At 46.3% G+C, this 20,329-nt stretch overlaps 1 protein-coding gene across 1 annotated transcript in view; it reads left to right on the forward strand.

Annotated features, from left to right (window-relative positions):
• The first annotated feature begins 3,197 nt into the window (after positions 1-3,197).
• HS6ST2 (heparan sulfate 6-O-sulfotransferase 2) overlaps positions 3,198-20,329 on the forward strand; it is a 128,084-nt gene continuing 110,952 nt past the window's right edge. The window contains exon 1 of the mRNA XM_014887303.2: positions 3,198-3,724. Coding sequence (XP_014742789.1) covers positions 3,213-3,724 — 512 coding nt within the window. The 5' untranslated portion in view covers positions 3,198-3,212. The remainder of the gene's footprint in view (positions 3,725-20,329) is intronic.

Genomic DNA, 20,329 nt, shown 5'->3' on the forward strand with positions numbered 1-20,329 from the left:
ACCTACTCAGGCTGAACTGATAGGAAACCTCGCTCCTTTCAATAAGCTGGAGGCCTCAGTGCCAGGTAAAGCTCTGTTTTACTCATGAAGAACCTTCTTATCTCAAAGCTGATGTGTGTTTTCTTTTTGTTGGAGCCAAGCAGTCACCATTTGCCAGCCAAATGCAGAGGTGAAATTCAGATGCTGTGGAAACAAAGGTTTTCAGGAAATATGCAGGGATGTGATGATCAGCCCCAACTGATGAGCTAACAACAGTTTCCTAAAGCAGAGATCAATCTAGGGCTTGAGGCACAAGGTGTTTTATTGATCTGTCTCTGGGCAAACACCCGGTGCCTTTGCATACAAACCTCTGATTTTCTGAACTTTCCCGTGGATAATTAAGAGAGGGTCAGCCCAAAATGAGATCCTTCACCAGCTCAGCTTGGCCCTGCTGCACTGGAGAGGCAGCTGCTGACAGGGTGGTGCAGAAGGGACCAGCCGGTGGCAGAGGACACTTGTAGGCAGGAGAGGAGCTGTGGCCACAGCCATGTGCTCGCCTGGGCATGACCATGCACTGAGACACGGGGTGAGGGGATCCCCTGTGCCAGCAGAAAAGGGTCGTGTGTGGGGAGTGGGATCAGGGATCCGGTGTTTGGGGATGCCATGGAGAAGGAGTGGAGATTATTTTCGCTGGTGTTACCGGGCACTCAGTGGTTTTGCTTGACCTCTTAACTTAAACCAGCTGCCCTGCCAGCCATCAAATCTCGCCTGTGCTGTGAAACCTTAACAGCTCTGCTCTGGGCCACTTTTATCTAGTTCGGAGCAACCTTCATTTCTTTAATGCCTAAACAAATGTTTTGGGTCCCTGGATCAAAGCTCGAGAGCATCATTTACATACTGAGAGTGAGAAGGCAGCAGACTGGAGACCATCACTCATGACTGAAAGGATGATCATTGTTTGTTTAGCCCATTCCAAAATAATGGCTCTGCTGGGAACACCAACCCAGTATGCATCATATCTTTTATAGTATATATTAATTTAGTGTAGACATTAGACCATTGTTATTCTATCCATTTAATTCCCAGGTATTAACATTCAGGATTGGTTTTAACTCACCACACATCTTTGTTATTTCATAATGTAAAATAAATAAAACTGGAAGCAAACATATTCTTTTATACAAATGACTGTGAGAGAATGATGGATATAAAGCACAGGAACATCTTTATAATTTTAAGGCTTGAATCTCAGAACACAGAGTTTTCATTAAATGGTGCAATCCATTCATTTTGGAGATCCAAATGGAAGCAAATGAACTCAGTAATTCTCATGCCTAGAATCTTTGTGATAAAATTGCCTATTATTGTGAGTGTATATGTTTTCAAAATATTATGGACAGCCGGAAAAAATAGAAAAGACAGGAGAGGTTGCTCAAGGATGAAAACCATAAAGAAATCACCTCCAAACACCACATTTACCTGCTGAAATTATTTAGAGAGAATTGCTTGAGAGGAGTGGAAAAAGGAGGCAAGTCTTTTTTTGTTTGTTTGTTTGTTTGTTTGTTTGGGTTTTTTTGTTTTATGATGTATAAAGGTCTGGGAGAGTGTTTACAAACTATTTTCTTTGCTGCCTGCTGTGCATATTAGAAAATTCAGCTCTAGGCTAGTTGGCCAGGCAGAGAAACAGAGGAATCACAAGGGACAGGGAAGCAAAAGCTGAGGTGGTGCGGTGGGGAGGGGAAGGAGAAGCTCAGACATTTCCAGCCCTACCTCAGATTGGGGTTTCCTGAAATGCAGCACCTCTGTGTAAAATCAGTTAAGTATTGGAGCACATCTGTAAAACTGGGGGTGGTCAAACCCATGGTTCTTCCTCAGCTGCTTTTCCGTGAACGACAGTACTCTGGGCATGGGGTGAAAGCCTTTAGCCAGAAAGCTCTTTTTTTTTTTTTTTTTAATTGCTTTTTTTTCTTGCAAGGCTGCAGTTCTCACAGGCATTAATTGCCCCAACATCAGTTGCACCAAGAGGGAAAGGAAAGCCTCGGGCTCACTGGCTGTGTTGTGCTCCATGGTCCTGCCAGGTCTTGGCTCGTGTTGGGGGGTGTCCCTGTGGAATGGCACGGGGGGAACACGGGGTGAGCACCCATGTGTGTGAGCACCCACAGCCCTCACTGAGCAGCCACCAGCAGCTGGAGGGCTAAACATCACTTGCATACAAATATACACAGGACTGTAATCAGAGATAAATCCACAGAGCCCTTGTTGTTATTGTTTTATTTACAGAACACTCTCGTTGCGCAGAGAGGTTTTGAAATATGCTGACAGAGATAGCGCAGGTATTTGCTACCTGAATCAACAGAAACCACTTGGGGCATCAAGAAAAACAGTTGATGCACCAACTCTCCTCCCAAAAAACCCAAAACAAAACCAAAGCACTGGGTGTTGGTGTGAGGTGCAGAGAGAGCGGAGACCTCGGTGCCCAGCGATGGGAATGTGCGTGTGTGACGGCCGGGCGGGACGGTGGCTCCGCAGACCGCCAGTGCCATTACCGGGGATGTTCCGGTGGAACAGCTGCTGCCAGCGGGCACTGGGGCGGGCAGGATGGGCACGGGCAGGATGGCCAGGGGGCACGCACGGCCGCTCCTCAGGCACGGGCACAGGAGCACGGAGCATCCCGGTGCGCCCCGGGTCGGGACACTCAGAGCACGCTCGGCGTGCGCGACGATCCCGGTGCCGTGCCAGTCCCGGTCCGTGCGTGGAGCGCGGTGCCGGTAAGGTCCCAGTCCTGGTGGCCTTGCCGGTGAAGTCCCAGTCCCAATCCCAGCGCGGAGTGGCCGCGCGGGGCGGTCGCGGCGAGGAGGGGAGGGCGCGGTGCCGGTGAAGTCCCGGTGCGGGAGCGGGCGCGCGGGGCAGTTCCGGCGGGGGCGGTGCCGGTGCAGTCCCGGTGCCGGTGCAGTCCCGGTGCCGGTGCAGTCCCGGTGCCCGTGCAGTCCCGGCGCCGGTACCGGAGCGGCCGCGCGGGGCGGTCCCGGCGGGGGCGGGGCCGGGAGGGGGCGCGGCCGCGGCGGGGCGGGCGGAGGCGCGCGGCGGGGCCGGGCGCGGGGGCTGCCGGGAAGGGCCGTGGGCAGCGGCGGGCGATGGCGGCGGCGCGGGTCCCCCCGCGGCGGCGGCGGCGGCGGCTGCGGCGGCGGCTCTGAGCGGGGCGGCGGCGGCGATGCGCGGCGCTCCCGGCGACGATGGAGGACCGGTCCCACAAGGTGCTGCTGGCGCTGGTGATGCTCTTCCTCTTCGCCGTGATCGTGCTGCAGTACGTCTGCCCGGGCACCGAGTGCCAGCTCCTGCGGCTCCGCGCTCTCAGCCCCGCCGCCGCCGCCGACCCGTACCGGGCGGAGGACGAGACGCCGGCGCGTTTCGTTCCCCGTTTCAATTTCTCCGCCGACGACTTGCTGCGGCGGGTGGACTTCAACATCAAGGGGGACGACCTGATCGTGTTCCTGCACATCCAGAAGACGGGCGGCACCACCTTCGGGCGGCACCTGGTCCGCAACATCCAGCTGGAGCAGCCCTGCGAGTGCCGCGCCGGCCAGAAGAAGTGCACCTGCCACCGGCCCGGCAAACGGGAGACCTGGCTCTTCTCCCGCTTCTCCACCGGCTGGAGCTGCGGGCTGCACGCCGACTGGACCGAGCTCACCAACTGCGTGCCCTCCGTGGTGGACAGCAAGAAGGAGGTGCGGCTCCGGCCCTCCAGGTGAGGCCGTGCCCCGGGGGGCTCCCCTCGCAGCCCGGTCCGTGCCCGGTGTGCGGCGGCGGGACGGGCGCTGGCCCGCGGGGCGCAGCCGTGGCGGGGATGCTGCGGCGGCGGGAGGAGGGAGGGGGAGCGCGGTGTGACCCGAGCATCCCGGCACGGAGCGGTGCCACCTCCGGCAGCCGCACCGGCCCGGGGCTGCCGCGGTGGGTGCAGCGTGCCCCGGGCTCTGCAGAGCGAGCAAAACCCGCCCCGCTCCGCCGGCAGGAGGGCGATGGAAGTGATGTCCCGCCGGCTGTCGCGGTTGTGACCGCTGGTGGGTGATGAGCCCGGTGACACGGGAAAAGGCCTGGCAGCCCCACAGCTTGGGGACCCCCGGAGCGGCTCTCGCAGGAGAGAGGGTGCTTCGGCTGCCTGCGAGCTTCCTCCTGTAGCTCCAGTGCACGCCAAGAATTAAGTGTTGGTTTAGGGAGTGTTGGTATCTTCTTGGTACCTGAAGTTTGGCTTCAGAACGGCGGCCTTGAAAAGTAAAGGTTACCGTTATGGATCAGATACCTGCAAATATTTGCATTGTTCTTCAGCCCTAACCTTGATTATTTTGTGCTTGCATTTTGAATTTTAGTGGCACTGCTCTCTCCTCATTCCTGGATCTTCCTTTGAAGTTGCCAACCTCCCCTGACCATAGCAAGGGGGTTGCATAAAAGTTGCCCCTGCCTTTTAGAAGCCCAGCTGCTTTTTCCCCCTGAGCAGTGAGGACCTGCTTCCTCTGCTCCCGGAGCTCTTTGATCAGAGCCCACCTTCGGCTGTAACAGACTCAGGAGCTTGTCTGGAGCTATGCATGCAGCTGTAATGTGTAGCAGTTTCAGTATCTTTTCCCCTTCTTTTGTGGGGAAACTAGAGTATCACTCCTATTGCACTGTGAGACTAATGGCAGGTCCCTTTACAAAGAGGCTACTGTTATCATGCTATCTGAAGTCAAGTCTAAGCACAGATTCACTTGAAATACAAAGCAATTTCTTTCTAGAATTCCTTTTATATAGTGTGACACTACACTGCCATCTAGTAGAAAAATGCTTAGCATCATTATGGTCCTGTACCCAAGGAGCAGCTCTTCATCAGACTTGGCTATTGTGATTCCTGCTCTTTTGTCTTCCTTACTGCTTTAAATTTTAATTGTCCAATTTTTGTGACATCCCATTTGCTAACATCAGGACCAATTCCTTGCCCTCTGGGTCTATTAGCTTCCTGGTTCCAGGCTGCTGAGCCTTGTGGCTATGTAGTTTATTTTACCTGTCCTATAAACATGTTGTTTGTCAGCAGAAACATAAATCGCATAGCATGTGCTCTGTTTTGCTGTAGTGCTTCCAGTGATACAAGTTTGTCTTTCCCCAGAGATGGGCCTGGCCTGCAAAGCTTTAGCTGTGGGTCAGGGATTTCCTTCCTTTCCCAGAGACAGGTCTGTCTGTGCTCGGTCTTAGCTGTGCCCTCCAGAAAAATGGGAGGCTTCTTGTCCTGAACCCACCACTCCCAGAGGGGGAAGGGAACATCAGGCACAGAGAGCTGCGATTTTGTCTGCAGCTTTTGGCTTTGTATTTTTTTTCCTTTGTTGGATAACAGACATGCTTTCCTGAGTTGGAATGGAAGCAGTGCATGTACCTGCTCAGGACTTCAGAGCAATGGTTCTTCATCCTATAAACAGCAGCTGACTTCTGAGAGGTCGCTAGGACTTGGGACTGAAGCCAGGAGAGAGGGAGGAAAATGAAGCTGTGATGATTTTGTGTTAGGTAGAGGTCTACTCTCTCAAAGCCTTCGAAATTATATTATACTTTTAATAACCTAATTACACAGCTTGCTGAATAGCTACAGTTAGTCTCAGAAAAAAATGTCTTGACAAACAATTATTTGGACTCCAATATTTTACAAAATGTTTTACAAATACAGGAAGCGAAGTTCTTAAATGATGAATAGTCCTTTCAAGTCTTTCTGCCCATTTTAATACCTCGTATTTAATTTTAGTTTGTGTTCTCAATTTAGCAGTGGATCAGCTGACAACTGGTTAAATAGCAGCTCTACCTACTGCCAGTAACAGACAGAAAGTCTCGGCCCTTTCTGGGCAGATAAAAGCTGCTTTCAGAGCAGCAGTAGGTGTGGGATGGAAGTGTCTAAGCCAGGAAGCCGTGCTGGCTCCAAGTGGGGTCAGCTTGGCTATTCCTGAACTGAGGCTTTTAGGGGGAGGCCTGACCATCCTGGGTCATGTGTGCTGGTGGGAAGGGAAAGGAAGTCACAACCCTGCTGTGCAAATCTTGAGAGAAGGGGAAGCAACTTGGAGGAGTGCAAGGCCCATTTGGGGAGCATTGTGAGGGCAGGGAGAAGGATTCAATCAGGATCAGAGGATAATTTTCTCAAGTGAACCTTGGCTTGACAAGGGTGGAAATTCTTGCATTTATCACAGATGATTGAAAAGTTAGGCCTGTTGTGAGAGTGATTTGAACTCCTTGGCAGCTGCATCAAGCAGTCTATAGTTACTGTCTTGGGGCTGTGTAGCCTTGTCTGGAAATACCCAAATGTTCCATCACGCCTTTTAGCTTGCACCTATGTGTGATTACTTTGCACAGATATTTGTCTTTTCAGGCGTGGTGAGTCTACTAGTCAGATTGCTGGTTACCTGGTCTGGTCTCTAGGGGACTTTTGTTTTATTTAAAAGTTAAGTCTTTGTTAGTCTGGAGGAAACTCTGTCCTGGACCATGCAATGCTCAGCACTGGGTGCAGAGCATCCCTGTGCTAGGGTGTGATGGGATCAGGCTGGAGGGTGTGCACATGAAGAGCCTTGCTGCCTGCAGCAGTCATCCTGCATTATCTGCTCTTAATTCTGTTAGTAGTCTGCCTCTGTTTTCTCTGGGAATTGCAGGTTTGGCATGCAGATTCCTTCACTGGAGCAGTAGAAATACTCAGGATGGCTGTTGTGCTTTAACACAGTCCTGAGGTAGATTTAACACCATGGTGCTTTCCTTTTGTGAGCATATAGACTCCCAAAACTTCCTTTCCTTTGTAAGGGCGGCTTGTTCTCCTTAACAAGTAGCAAGCAGGTAAATAGATCTTTTCCTTCTTTGGTTCTTTCTTCCCCTGGAGGAACATGGTTATCTGGGTGTGGGGGGAGGAATTTTTGAGTTTCTGTCCTTGGATCCCATTGGAGTGCATGTTCTGTATGCTCCTGTTCCTGTGTGTCTCCTGTTCCATCAGCCCTGCTCACCACTGCAGCATCCAGAAATCACCTAAGACTGAAGGGGGAAGGTGTAGGCAAAGTTGATGTTTTCAGTGCTTTGGATCTGCCACTTGGGAGGTGGGTGGAATGGGCTGATGGTGGTGGTAGAAAGGAGGGGATTGTCTCAGCTTCTTGGCACCAGTGGTGAGAAAGGAGAAATGTGCTTTTTCCTAGTCATGAGTGACTGACTTGGGTCACTTGATTGATTGTGGAAGCCTCAAAGCTTTTGGCACACTGAACTGAGGCAGCATCCAAAGTAACTGTGCATCACAGAACAGAGATTTCTCTCAGCTCTGGCTAATTATTATGGGAAGTGTCTACTGAAGTTGTCTATAGCAGTAAATCCAGTGGCACCATTGCAAGAAACAAAAGGCCTTGAGGTTAGACAGGAAAATGTAATGAGACAGAGGAGCAAATACAGGTACCAGCATTCTTAAGTGGTGTCGTGGCTTTGTCCCCTCGTTGGGTGAGAGATGTGGTTGTGGTTGAAGGTCAGGCTGTATTTGATGTTCTTCCTGGGTAGTGTTAAAGGAAGGAGATGTTCCCTGTTGAAAGGAGAAGGAGCTTGTAGAACTGCCTCTGGAGCCAGACAGTCTGAGATTGGAAGAAACTTCGTGCTGCTGGTACAAGCCTGTTGGGCCAGGTTGGTGCCTGCTGGCTTTTGGGAGGCCTGATGTTGGCACCAGGCTGTGATGTGGGGCAGAAGCTGCTGGCAGTGTGGGTGTTCTTATCTTGTCCCTGCATGTTAGTGAAACCCTTCCAAGTTGAGTCTTAACAAAATCAAAAAAAAAGGTTGAAACATTTCCTAGCAAACTGGAAACACAGTGTGTGTCTCTGTTGGCTGAACAGATTAGACCAGATGCTCCTGAAAATGTGGAGTCATCTACTCTGAGGTCTGTAGTATTGGGTCTGAGGTGGGGTTAGTTTAATTTTTAGTTTTCCCCAAGGTGAGTTTTTTGTCATGGTGCTGTGTGTACTTAGCTACAAAGGTATTGGCAACAGTTTCCCAGTAAACTGTTTTGGTGTGGAGGGGGAAAACCCTCATGTAGCACTGGCAGGAAGAGAAAAGTCATTTGTAGGGTTTGGTTCTTAGCAGCTGTTGAGTGTGCCTCTCCCCACTGCAGAGGTGTTATATAGCTGTGCAAGTGGATGAACTCTGTGTTTCACCTGTGGTGGTGGATTGGGGAATAGTTAAGCCCCATAAATAGCACTCAACCCCTTGTAGGCTGAAGAGATGCTTTAGGGTCCTGTGGCACCCCAAGACTTTGGGTGGATAATGCAGGCTATGGCAGGAGCTGGTGGAACAGACACCATTTCCAAGGACAGAGTCCCCCAGTGCTGCTGCTTTTGGGGTGAAGCCTGGGGGGCTGCCTGGGGACAGAGGGGACCAGCACAGCTGAGCTGGAGGCTGTGAGCGAGCACATGGGGTGACCTGCTCTTATTTGGGCTCTGGCCAGAGCACCAAGAGGGTGCCCTTGAAATGCACATCCCTGAAACTCCCTGGGAAAAACTGGGCAACAGTTATAAAGCAAAAAAAAAAAAAAAAACCCAAAACAACAAACCACCAAAAACACCAAACTAGAAAAAAAAGCAACCAAAAACCAGAGCTTTTGCAGAGATGCTGCCAGGCCTGAGTGACTCTGAGCTGCTTCATTGATCAGCAAGATTTCCTAATGACCCTGCTTGTTTCAGCCTGGTGCTTGCAGGGTGGGATTTGCAGTGAATACTATCTTGCCACCCACAAATGTGCACCTCCAGCAGCTGAATTTCCCTGTGTGGCACCTGTTGAGACCAAAGCAGTAGGAGCAGTGAACCAGCCTTTTTCACCAGAGTGAAAAAGGGGTTTTGAGGGGAAGGGCAAGGGATAATTTTCATATAAGTGTTTCCTTCACCTAATCCCATTATAAGACGTGATCTTGAAAGCCTTGGTTATAAACTTAAGTTCGTGGGTTTTTTAGGTTTGAGCTATAGGACTTGTAAAGCTCTCTAAATTGGTATTGCTGGTTTTGCAGATAAAGTGTTGGACTTCTTAAAGGGATTAAAAAATAATTTTTCATATTAGGTCTCTTCAGTTCTCCTCTAATAAAGCGCAAATTGACTTTTAGTTATTTGAAAGTATGTTTCCTACTGCCTTTAAGTTTGGAGAATTTCTTGTGGGTAAAGAGAAAGCATTAATTGTTGCAGAAATAAACCCATTGATTGCAGTAGAGCAAGATATGAGGCACAAGTGTTACACCTTGAATTGTTTATTCCATATGCTGTCTGAGTTGGTCCTTCCTGAAGAATACAAGTGGGAATTTGAACACTGTGGCATGATGTTGCTGTACTAAGACATGATTACTTTTTATTAAAAGGGTACCTTTCTGCCAATTTTTCTTTTGGAATTTATAAATATTCAAGTTAAACTATAAATAAATGCTTTGACTGTATTAAAATAGACACAGATTGTGCCTTGTGATCCCTCTTGATAACTTTATAACCTTTAATAAAGGTTATCAAAGGCGCTTGGAAGTCAGGCATTACCAATAAGTTATTTTTATTAAAAGACAGATTTTTAAGTTTAACAAGTTGAGCATTTGTTCTGAGACATATTAACTGAGATTAATTTGTGCTTCATTTATTTAATCTGAATTGTCAGGAATCATGTTCTCTACTGATGTAAATGTCGGCAAAAAGGACTTATTAGTAGATTTGATTGCTTTTTAAATTTAACTAGCAGAGATGCACTGGCATGCCTAAGAGAATTGGTCTGTTTCTGTGAACAGTTCAGTGCCTAATGAATCACTTCAATGTACTTTTCTGAAGGAAAGCAGAGCAATTTAAATGTGCAATGCATTGATTTACCTCAAATGGATTAGGCCTCTGTGTGCAATCCTTTGCATTAATTTACTTTCTCCACAACTGTAATAATAAAGGCAGCATTTCTGTATGGCATTGGTCCAAATTAGCTCATGTAACTTGCTAGAAAGCAAAAATAATTAATATGTGGCTGAAAATGGGATGTTGGAATGGGTCCTTCTGAGAAGACACAGGCTTTGGGAAATGCAGAAGGGTGCAGGATGCCTCTGGGAGCCATGCCAAGGGCAGGACAACTGGGCTGGATGGAACTCATGTCAAGTGAACCTTGTGTCAAAGGTTTTCTTGACATTTTTATGGAAAAATTATATATATGTCTGTATTTGTGATTTGGTGCAACTCTAAGAGATTTTGGTGATGCGCACAGGTTTATCTTTTTTAAATTACTGAAGAAATAATACAAAAACTTGTAACTCCAGCATATTCAGCTTATTTTACTCCTGCAGTAACTTTTCAGTCATCTCTCCTCCTCCCATAAGCTCGACCTGCTGAGCAGCCAAGCGGCCAGGGCACAAAACTCTGGGTAATTCCTTATTTACCCACTTTGCTGCAGCGATGGTGCCTGGGCTTTGTTTCACTCTGCAGGGATTACTGTGGGCGAGCAGCCCTCAGCCATTTTTGGAATTACCCTTGTAGGCTCCTTACATACTTGTGAGGATTAATCTCCCTTTCCCTTCTCCATCAGTTAATTCCCATTGAGGGAGGCAAAGCAGGGGAGCATCCCCAGCTGCTGCCTTTGTTCCTCGGGAGCTGGGTCCTTGCTCCCGCTTTGGGATGGAATTCTTGCCCGAGCAGTGCCTGACTCTGCTGCATCCTGGATGGATCAAAGCCAACCACGACAGGAGATGTGGGACTCTCCTTTTCTGTGGAGGCAGCACAATGGTTGGGGTGGGGGGAAAATGCCATTCCTGCCTTCCCCTTCCTCCTCCTCTTCTTCCTTGGCAGCTGGCAAGCGTGGATTATTGTTTGTGATTGACTTGCTGATGCTGGCAATTGTACATTGTGTTCTGCGACTAATAGGGTAGCACCAAATTATTCAGGCGTTATTGAAACGAATCACATTTGTGATGAGTAATAAGTAGGAGACTTTGGTATTTATGAATAATTAACACGGTAAAGTTTTTCTTAGACATGAAGAAATTATTTAATTTCTACAGTGAACACTGTAAAATTAATGAAAGATAATTGCATTTGCTAATATGAGACTAAGAAGCCAAAGCAATCTATTCTTTTGCATTTAAGTTCGTATTGCTGATGTAAACAGCCAATGTAGAACTCCTTTAATATGTTTTCATTGGGTGGGACCTGTGTTTAACATGGAGTGGGGTGGGTTTTGTGGAAATAGAACGTCTAAACACTTAATTTGCTGTTGCCTTTTTCATCCACTCCCATATCTCTGGGTGGATAGTGAATATATGCATATAACAAGATAATGTTTGTGAATAAGTGGCATTTAGGACCAGCTTTTTTCTTCTTCCCTGATTTTAGCCTTCTTTCTCAGCTGTTCATGCTTTTAAAGACTGAATCCATTTAAGCTATTATATACAGCTTTGAGTGAAATCTCCTCTTTTTTAGTGTTGAAAAAAATCATTAGTCTTTAGAGGCCTATAAATCATAAGATCCATTAGGGGTGAGACTCAAATCATGTTACTTCTTGCTTCTCAGCTGCTTATCCAACTCTGAAGGAGCCAAACTTTTGATGTAATATAACTAAATATATGCAGCTCTGAGGGAGATAATCTTGTGGCATAAATGATTTTGCACATCTCCATAAAGGCATGAAGAAGAGTCTGCCTTTCATGAGATCCTTGTAGCAAATACTCCTAATTTCCCGTAATCAAAAGGATTGTGCAGTTTTGATGCTCTTAGAGGTCCAAGTAGCTGGAAGATCAATTCTGCCATAAGTCCATTTTTTTTGGCCAAGTTAAAGCATTGCAAGGCTCCCAGCAATGGCAATCTGCTCATTCAGTGCTGTTTGAACTGCAAGATCCTTCGGCAGACACCCAAATCGGGTGACTAAAACACTCTCTGCCACTGATTATTTTCTCCAGCCTTCCTTGGGTTCAGAGAAAAGCAACTATTTTAACCCTCCTGTTAGGCAAAACAATGTTTCCTTGGTCAGAGCCAGAGAAGTTGCTTTTGAGAGTTTCTCTTTCAGGGTAACTGAGGGGAGAGCATTTCCTTTTGCCTGTGGGAAAGTTAGTCCCTGGAGCAATCCCAAGCCATTCTGAGGTTGCAAGGTTTTTTTTTTTGTTATGGGTTCAGAGAAAGTTATTTGGAATAAGCTTGTGTCCTGCTTAAGCAAAACCTCCCAGGTACTAACTTTATCTTATTTTTTGCCAGCAGTTAACTCACCTTGATAATGAAGGTGCTGTGGGGGTTCTCCTCCCCATGGAGGAGTTAAATGGGGCTGGAGGTGGGAGAAGGCATCTGTCCCTTCAACATTTCCACAAGAGCAGCAGTTTTTTGTTCCTCCTGGAACTAATTCCATCAGCTGTAGAAGGGGAGGAAGATGCCTGTGTAGCTTCTGCCTTTCACAGAGCTGTTTCTTTTTCTGTGGGGGTGTTTGGTCTAATCAGAACAGTGGCAGCACAGAGAAGGGAGAAGACAAAAGCACTCAAGGAAATGTCAGACACAACAGGATGTGCCTGCTGGATGGTAGCTGAGTGATTTGCAAAAACATAAATGGCATAAATTAGCCTTTAACTCCTCTAATTCTTGTGTGCTGCAAGTCAGTCTCTGGTAAGAGAATAAGCTTGTTTTGTGGCATGGTCACTCCATTTTGTCTTTTTCTCAGTGCACATCTTTAGCCAAAACTTCAGTAGGTTTGGGTTTTGTTACTTTGGTGATTTCCAGTAACTTTAGGTCTTTAGGTCAACAAAATGTGGAATAGAATTTTTGCTTTCAAATGCAGCTGGCTGTAAGTTGTTTGGCTTTCAGGTGATGTGTTGCTGCTGGGTCTGTATGCTGGTTCTGGTCTACCTGAAAGACAAATGGTACATCAACATGAGAGTGGGATTTGAGAAGCCAGAACCTTATACCTGGGATGAGTCCTGCCTTCATCACCAAGCCTGTCATCTCCTCTCAGCCACTGCCTTATCTGTGTAATTCAGCTCTTTGCATGAGGATATCTTTCCATCTGTACATAGCATAAAGGATGTTGAATTTCCTAGCCTGACTGCATGTAGTAGCTTTGCTGCTCATATGTGACTAGTCCTAGGTAGAGGCACTGGAAATATTTGTGTTCAGTTTGAATTTAAGGAAGCTGTAGTGTTGAAATACAAAACCAATGTGCTGTAGTGACAGGTAACTCCAGCCTGCCATGTTTGTGCTGGTGTCCTGGGAGGGTTGTGGCATTCCTTCCCTTCCCAGGAAGGTAACAGGGAAGCTCCCTGTCCACATGGCTGCTGGTGTGGGGTCACACCACCCAGGTGTGCTCAGGTTGCTTCTAGGCCAGACCTCTTGCATGATCTTATTTTCACCCCTTTTCATGGATGAATCTGTGTACAACTTTGCTTTTTGAAAGGAACAACTTAGGAAGATCTTAAGCCTGGTACAGTTGTCCTAAAGTAAGATCTAATCATGCTCTAAAGGTGTGTTTGTGAACCTGGTGCTCTGACTGAAGGATGCACTGAAAAAGCCAGGACCTGCCCTCTAAACAGGAGACTTTGGGTATCTGACACCAGATGTCCTGACCAAAGTCAGTAGGAATGAAACTGCCGTGCTTTAGGCTGGTGCTTTGTCTGGTGGCTGTCAAGGCTGCAGCTGCTCAGAGTGGAGGGGACTAGACCATCAGAATGCACAGTGGTAGCAGAGACCCAGGAGAAACTTCAGTTTGTCAGTTCCTTGTATTTCTTAAACTCTGTTAATTTCCCAAACTATCCTGTATTGCCATTTAAGTCAGTCCTGCTTCAGCTAGACCCCAGGTGAGCCCATAAACATAACTAATGGATTTTGTGAAGTAGAGTTATGAAAGCCTTTTTTCATCCCATTTCCAGAGAAGAGGCAGAAAACAAATGAAAAGAGTAGTTGCACCTGCAGCTGCTTTTCCTGAGATGAGCCAGCCTTCTACTGGCTCACTTTCCATGCTGATAGTTGCATTTTGGATGTCAGCAGTGTTCTGGGTTGGAATACAAGCACTCAGAATTTTATGGCTAGAGACAACTTCCTTAGTGAGTTAGATTTATAGGGTAGTGCTGATAATACCTGCTGGAGACTGGAGCTAGCAGTGATACAGAAGAGCTGAACAAGAGGGCAGTGGCTAGGGATGAGTTTTGACTGGGGAATGGTTCTGCAAGCTGCTTTATCACCCAGAATTTTGTGGCATAGTTAACATGCTACCACATGCAAGAAGAAATTACATTTTTCCTAGAAATACAGAAAATACTGCACAGGAAATGTGTCAGCACTGCCCTGTGTTTTGAATTACTGAGTTATTTTGTTGCTTGAAAGGATGAAAATATGTTAACTATCCTTGTCTTTGAGCATGGCTAATTGCATTTGGCCAGGGGTTTGGTACAATACAGCTTTTAGAAAAATCTGCCATAAATATTTTAAAATTTATTTATTGGGACATTTAAGTGATGACACGTAATGGTGCAGGTATTTCTGGAGATGGGATCAGAAGGAGGTTGTGCATCACTAGGTTTAAGAGGCACACAAACTATATCTTGTCAAGCCTGACTTCTGTTGTGTTAACAAAAGTACTTAAATATATTGTTTAAGCATAGACTCAGTGTTTAAATTTATTGCTCAGGGCTTTGCAGAATAGGGATCAGTAATGGTGTCAGCACGTTTTGTTGCCCTGGAGTGGTGAAGTTTTGTGCTCTGCAGACTTGGGGTACTGCATGTCTTTGCTCTTGTTTGGGATGCCAGCTGTCCCCTGCTGTAATTCTTTCTGTCTTACGCCTTGGGGCTGGTCAGTGCTGCAGCTGTGTGTGCACCAAGATGAGCAGAGGGTGCAGGGTCTAGAGACTTGCTGAACAAGTGAAAGTTGAGATTCCCTGTTACAGGACCCAGAGGCCTGGGGAGCAGCCTGGGTGAGTTGATGCATCCGTGTGATGTTGTCCATCCTGGCTGGTTTATCAGCCTTGGGTTGGGGACCTGGAGAACCAAAAGCAGCAGCTGTTTCAGACTCTGTAACAGCCAGGCCACTGCAGGAGAAGGCTGTAGGAAGAGATACCTTTCCTAGGCAGGTTTGTTTGAGGGTGTAGGCAAAAATAGGAGTTTTGGATCTCTTTTTTCCAGCAGCATCTGAAAGAGCACACTGAAATAGCCAACTCTGCTTGACCTGAATCCAGACCTCCCGTCAGCCAATCCTTTTTATAAAATTGGTCAGTGTATCAGGCAGCCTAGAGAAAAAAAAACACAGAAAGGACTTAAGAATAACTGAGCTCATGGTGAGATAAAAATTTCTCAGAGCCTGGATTATGGAAGGATCTGGTTATTTGTAAAATATATAAGCAGATTCTCAGGCTTGGCTGCCGAGGCTCAGCAGTCATGCTGGAGGATTTGATTGTGTGCTCAGCCCATCCTGCTGCTCTCCCAGGTACAGCTGAATCTGGAAATTGAGGTTTAAGGCTGATGACAACTTGTGTATTAAATGTTACAAATTAACTGTACTTTGGAAATTGCAATTAAGGCTTTTTTAAAGAATCTAAGGCTCTCTCATTTCTTCTCAGAAGGATTACTTTTGCTTTTCCCATAATGTTACGTTATTTTTCTGGAATTAGCAGAACATTTTTGCTTCAGCTTTCCTCATGTATCATCTGATGTCAGGAAGGTGAATTGCTTCCTGCTATAAACCTCTGTAATCATAGAAGAGTTATGGGTATAAAGAGCAGTATCATACTTTATTTTTTCCCTTACAGTAAAAATATTTAATGTCTTATAAAATGGTCCATCAAGGTAAGTGATATTCTGGTCTCTTTACTCTTGTGATTAAAACTCTTTTAAAGGGTATTTGTATGTCTCAGTACATGTTGGAGTCCCAGTACTTTTAGTTGTTTATAATGGGGGTTAGGTTGGTTAAACCTGAGCTCTGTCATCTCATGATGATGAGCACTCAAGCTGCAATCTGATCATCAAGGGAAGGTAACACAGTCTGTGAGGTGAGTTGCTATTTTTTGGCAGCAGGTGTTAACCAAAATGCTTTCCTGTGACTTCTATGTATTTGCCTTCCCAAGAACCTTATTGAGAACAGCTTTGGGGTGGGAACCTCATCTCCTCCCACCAATCATTTGGCAGAAAGAAGTCATTGGACACATGAGCATTTACAACTGGCTTGCCTATCTAGGACTTTATCTTTTAAGGCATGGCTAATAATTTTGATTACAACAGAGGACTGACTTAATTTTCTATGGAAAGTGGAAGCAGGCATCTGGGATGCAATATAAAGGCAGGAATTGCAGTTCTGGGCTGCTGGAAATCATTCCCTTTTTGTATTTGTGGAAGTTTGTGTTGGGCTCTATTACAGGACCTGGGAGATGTGCTTTCTTTTGGATTTAGGTTACTGCAGGATTTATGGAAGCTGAAGAGTACATTGTGTCCCAAGGGCATGATCTGTGCTGGAGTAAGTGATCCTAAAATCTGCAGTGTGATAGCTGCTGGGAGCCAGTTTTGGATGTTTGGAGAAGTGAGGAGCAGACTTTTTTTTTTAGCTCATGTGGACAACATCCTTTTCTTTTGCAAGTGGTTTTTCATCTTTCCTTGTGCAGCTGGGATGAAACATCCCTTTCTACTAAGGACAAGCAAAACCCTTCACTTTAATGCTGGTAGCAGGGCTGGGATGTGCTGCAATCTCTTGGCTTTGATCCTTGGTTGTGGTGTAGGAGTGCACGGTGCAGCTCAGGAAAGTGTAGTGGTGAAGTGTTTTTAAGTCCCTGGTTTAGACTGACGCCTGTGCTGCTGGCCCAGAGTAAGATGAGCTCACTTCAGGCTGCAAATGCTGTCGAGCTCTTTGGGGTCACCTGTAGCAGTCACATCCCAGCCACCTTTTCCTCACCTCCTGTTCCCAGGTGCCCCCTAGGCAGGGAGACTGGAGCAAAATTTTGTGGGAGTACTGTCAAAAAGTTGTCTGCTCCCTCCCTGCTTGAAGATTGGGATTCTCTTATGGCCTTTTATTCTCTCCACAGTTTTTGTGTTATTTGAGCAGCCTTTTTGCAAGCTCCACTGCTCCTTCAGCTGGGAGCAGGGTTTCTGCCTAACAGAGACTTTGTGGCAAAATTTATTGTGCTGTACTTGAACACTAACCTGAGTGAGTTTTCCCCTTCTCTCTTTAAACAAGCTTTTTTCTTTTTCATTTTTTTTTTTCACTAATGGAAAATTTCAACTTGTCCTCTGCTTAAACACAGTTCAAGCTTTTCCAGGAAAATGGAATGAATCAGTAACACTTCCCTCTTTTGCTTCTTGTATGCTTAGCTAATTGTATTATTTTTATTGCGGTTTTGATTGCATAAAGGCCTTTTTCTGGCTAATTTTCTGCATAAGAGGGGGCAGACAAAATCTCTGAGATGATGCCTCTCACTCAGGAGCTGTGTTATCCCCAGAACTTCAGAGTTTGGAAATCACAGCTTTAGGAAGAGGCTGAATCTTGTTCTTCTCCTGTGGACTGAGGGGTTTTCATTGAAATGATGTGCAGGGATGAGCATCCAGGAGCACAGGATGACTCTGAGCTTACCCTTTGGCAGCAGGGAGAGGCAGCTTCCCTCCACAGCTCCCAGGCAGCCTCTTGGTGCTCCTCATTTCCTTTGCTGCCCCTCACTCTCCTTGCAGATCCCAGCACTGTCCTAGAGGTTTGTTCTTAATTGTTTCACCTTTCGCATAGACTCGATGGTCTCTAGATTGATGTCTTGAAGCATGGGTTTAAAAATCAAATAGCAAATGACTGCACTCCAGTGGATGTTATTGCACTAGACATTATGTTTTAGAAGTCACTGTGGTTAAGTGGAGTATCTCTGGAATCTTGTTTTTATCAAGACATTTATGTTCCCATCTAATTTTTGTGGAGAGTCGTTTAGACGTTTTCCAGATTAGAGCATAATGGAACTGCTAGCTATAAATGTTCAGAGGAATCCATTACACATGCTGATTTAGTGGTTAGTCACAATTACTTTGGAGCTACAGTGTCAAATTTAACACCAACCTTCAAAACCACATATTGTGAAATCCGGTCATCATTCCTATGAGATGTTCCAGCCTCTCTGAGAAGAAAAAGACATTTTGTGCAGCAAGATATAAAAGCAATTTGGAGGGGACAGGCTGATGCTGGAGGAACAACTTGGTGTAAGAAACAAACCAGAAGGCAGCTTTTCCCTCTGGAGTTTTAGCCTTTTTCTTTCTGCTTCATGGAAGTCCAGCAGGTTGGTGGTGGCAGTGGGTTGGTGTGCTTGTTTCCATGTGCTGGAGGTGCAGATGGAGACAGTGACTGATGGAGCTGGAGTGGGACACTCCCATGTGCTGCAAACCTGTGTCTCCTTCCTGCAGCATTGCAGGGTTCTGGCTGCTCCCAGGCAGCAAAGAGCTGGTCCTCTTGAGGTCCAAACTGGTATTTCTGGTAACAGTAGTAGAGGTGTTCCTGCAGGTTCTTTGGAGAAGGCACCATAGGCCATAGAGCTGTAGTTAATAATTAGAGTGATTCTTGCATAACACAAGTATCAACAGACATTTTCACTTACTGTAACTATGAATAGGTGTGGGTTTGAAAATCAAATAGCATCTGCTTTAAGCAAAGTCCGAGAGTGGAAGCTGTTGCCTGTTTTGCTTTCGAAACATCACCTTTTCCCTGAGGTAACTCCCTGCTTGTTGCAGTTGGCTGTATGTTCGTGTATCCCACAGATGGGACTTGTGTGCAGTGTCTTCTCTGACCTCCTGGGGTGGGAATTATTGCTCTGAATTGAATGACCTGCATCTTGCTGGGTGTTGTTTGCTGAGGGGAGCCTTATGACCTGCAGTGCTTCCGTGCTCTCAGCTTGTGAGTTGAAAGTGAGTATGTCTGAAGGTTGTTCCAGCACTCTGTCTGGGTTTTAAGCCAAGGGTGGAGGTGGTCAAAAGGAAATCAACCTGAGATTTAGAGCATGAGCAAGTAAATTCCATTGAATTTGTGCACGTTAGAGTCTCAGAACAATATTTGTGTTAAGGGATGAGCTTGTGCAGTTTGGCGTCCTGAAGCTCTTCGGTTGCTTTGTTGTTCAAGAATATTTGTTTCCACAGTGGCTAATCCTGGAGATGCTCACAGGATACCTGAAAGTGCTGCACTGTCATTATTTTAATAACAATGATTTAATAAACATCTTAAAAGAACGTTTTTTGGTATTATTAAGACATGACCTTAGTTTGGAGTTTCTTCTTGATATGTGGAGGAGGTATTAAAATTCTAGGTTTGTGCAAGCTGAAAGGATCAGTACTGTGATCAATAGCTGAGTTTACTAGTAAAGCTTCCTAAACACATAGGAATTTTTAGATATTTCAGGTCAGATCCCCCTTCTTACCAGTTGCCCAGACATTAGAGCACTTTAAGACCTGTCTAACACACAGATCATGTAACCCTTTCATTCCCTTGGATTTAGAACGTTACTTTTGTTCTTGAACACAAGATAACTTTTAGAAGAGGTAACACTAGAGGACTTCTGTGTTGCAATTAAGTTTTCTGGGAGTTAAAAGCAAGATTGCAGTGAGTTTGAACTACCTGAGGAAGGAGTTTGTTCTGCCTGTTATGCCTCTGGCAGCTCATCCTCAGCTCCTGGAGGCTTCCACAGGGCATTGAAAATGTCAAAGCAGACTCTGTGCCCTGGGGTGCTGCCAGGTCTGATCTTGATTTGATCTCCAGAGCTGCCTGGTCTGGCTGCTGTGGAGCTGAAATCTGCAGACTCCCCATCGTGTGTGCCCTGGACTTGGCAGGGGTGGTGCTTTCATGGCCCAACTCACCCTGTTAAAGACAATGATGCTCATCCTGTTGATTGCATGAAGAGCCCCCTTCCCTGGAGAGGCTGCCTGCCAGGAAAGGAGATAATTCATGCCCTGCATCAGCTCTGTCTTAAATTGGTTGAAGAACAGGATCCAGTTAGCTTTAATGATAAGAGCTGGGGTTTTGCAATGTCAGCTCTTTTCCACAGGGTTTATGCTGGGATCACAAAACTCAAAGGAGTTCTATGATGGGATGAGAGGTTAAAAGCCAGTGTAATAGCCACAAAATGCTCCAGCCTTACAAAGAAATGTCACTGCATCCTCCTTGGATACTTATAATTAGTATTTCCTGATTTGCCCTGCCTCTTTAGAGGAGTCTGCTGGGAGGACCAGTCTGTAAGCTGCATTTGGCTGCCTGCTTAGGGTGTTAAACCGGAGTGCTGTTTCTGACATTGTTCATTTTTACAACTGGGTTTCCACGTGTTGCATTAACTGTTATCATTAGCAATTTGCTGGGCTTCATTTTGGGGATGGGAGAGCACTTTGTGATCTCTGAAGCATTTGGAAGTGCAGCAATGTATGGCAGT

Source organism: Sturnus vulgaris, chromosome 14 (assembly GCF_052056855.1).
Source record: "Sturnus vulgaris isolate bStuVul1 chromosome 14, bStuVul1.hap1, whole genome shotgun sequence".
In the NCBI taxonomy this organism is placed as follows: Eukaryota; Metazoa; Chordata; class Aves; order Passeriformes; family Sturnidae; genus Sturnus; species Sturnus vulgaris.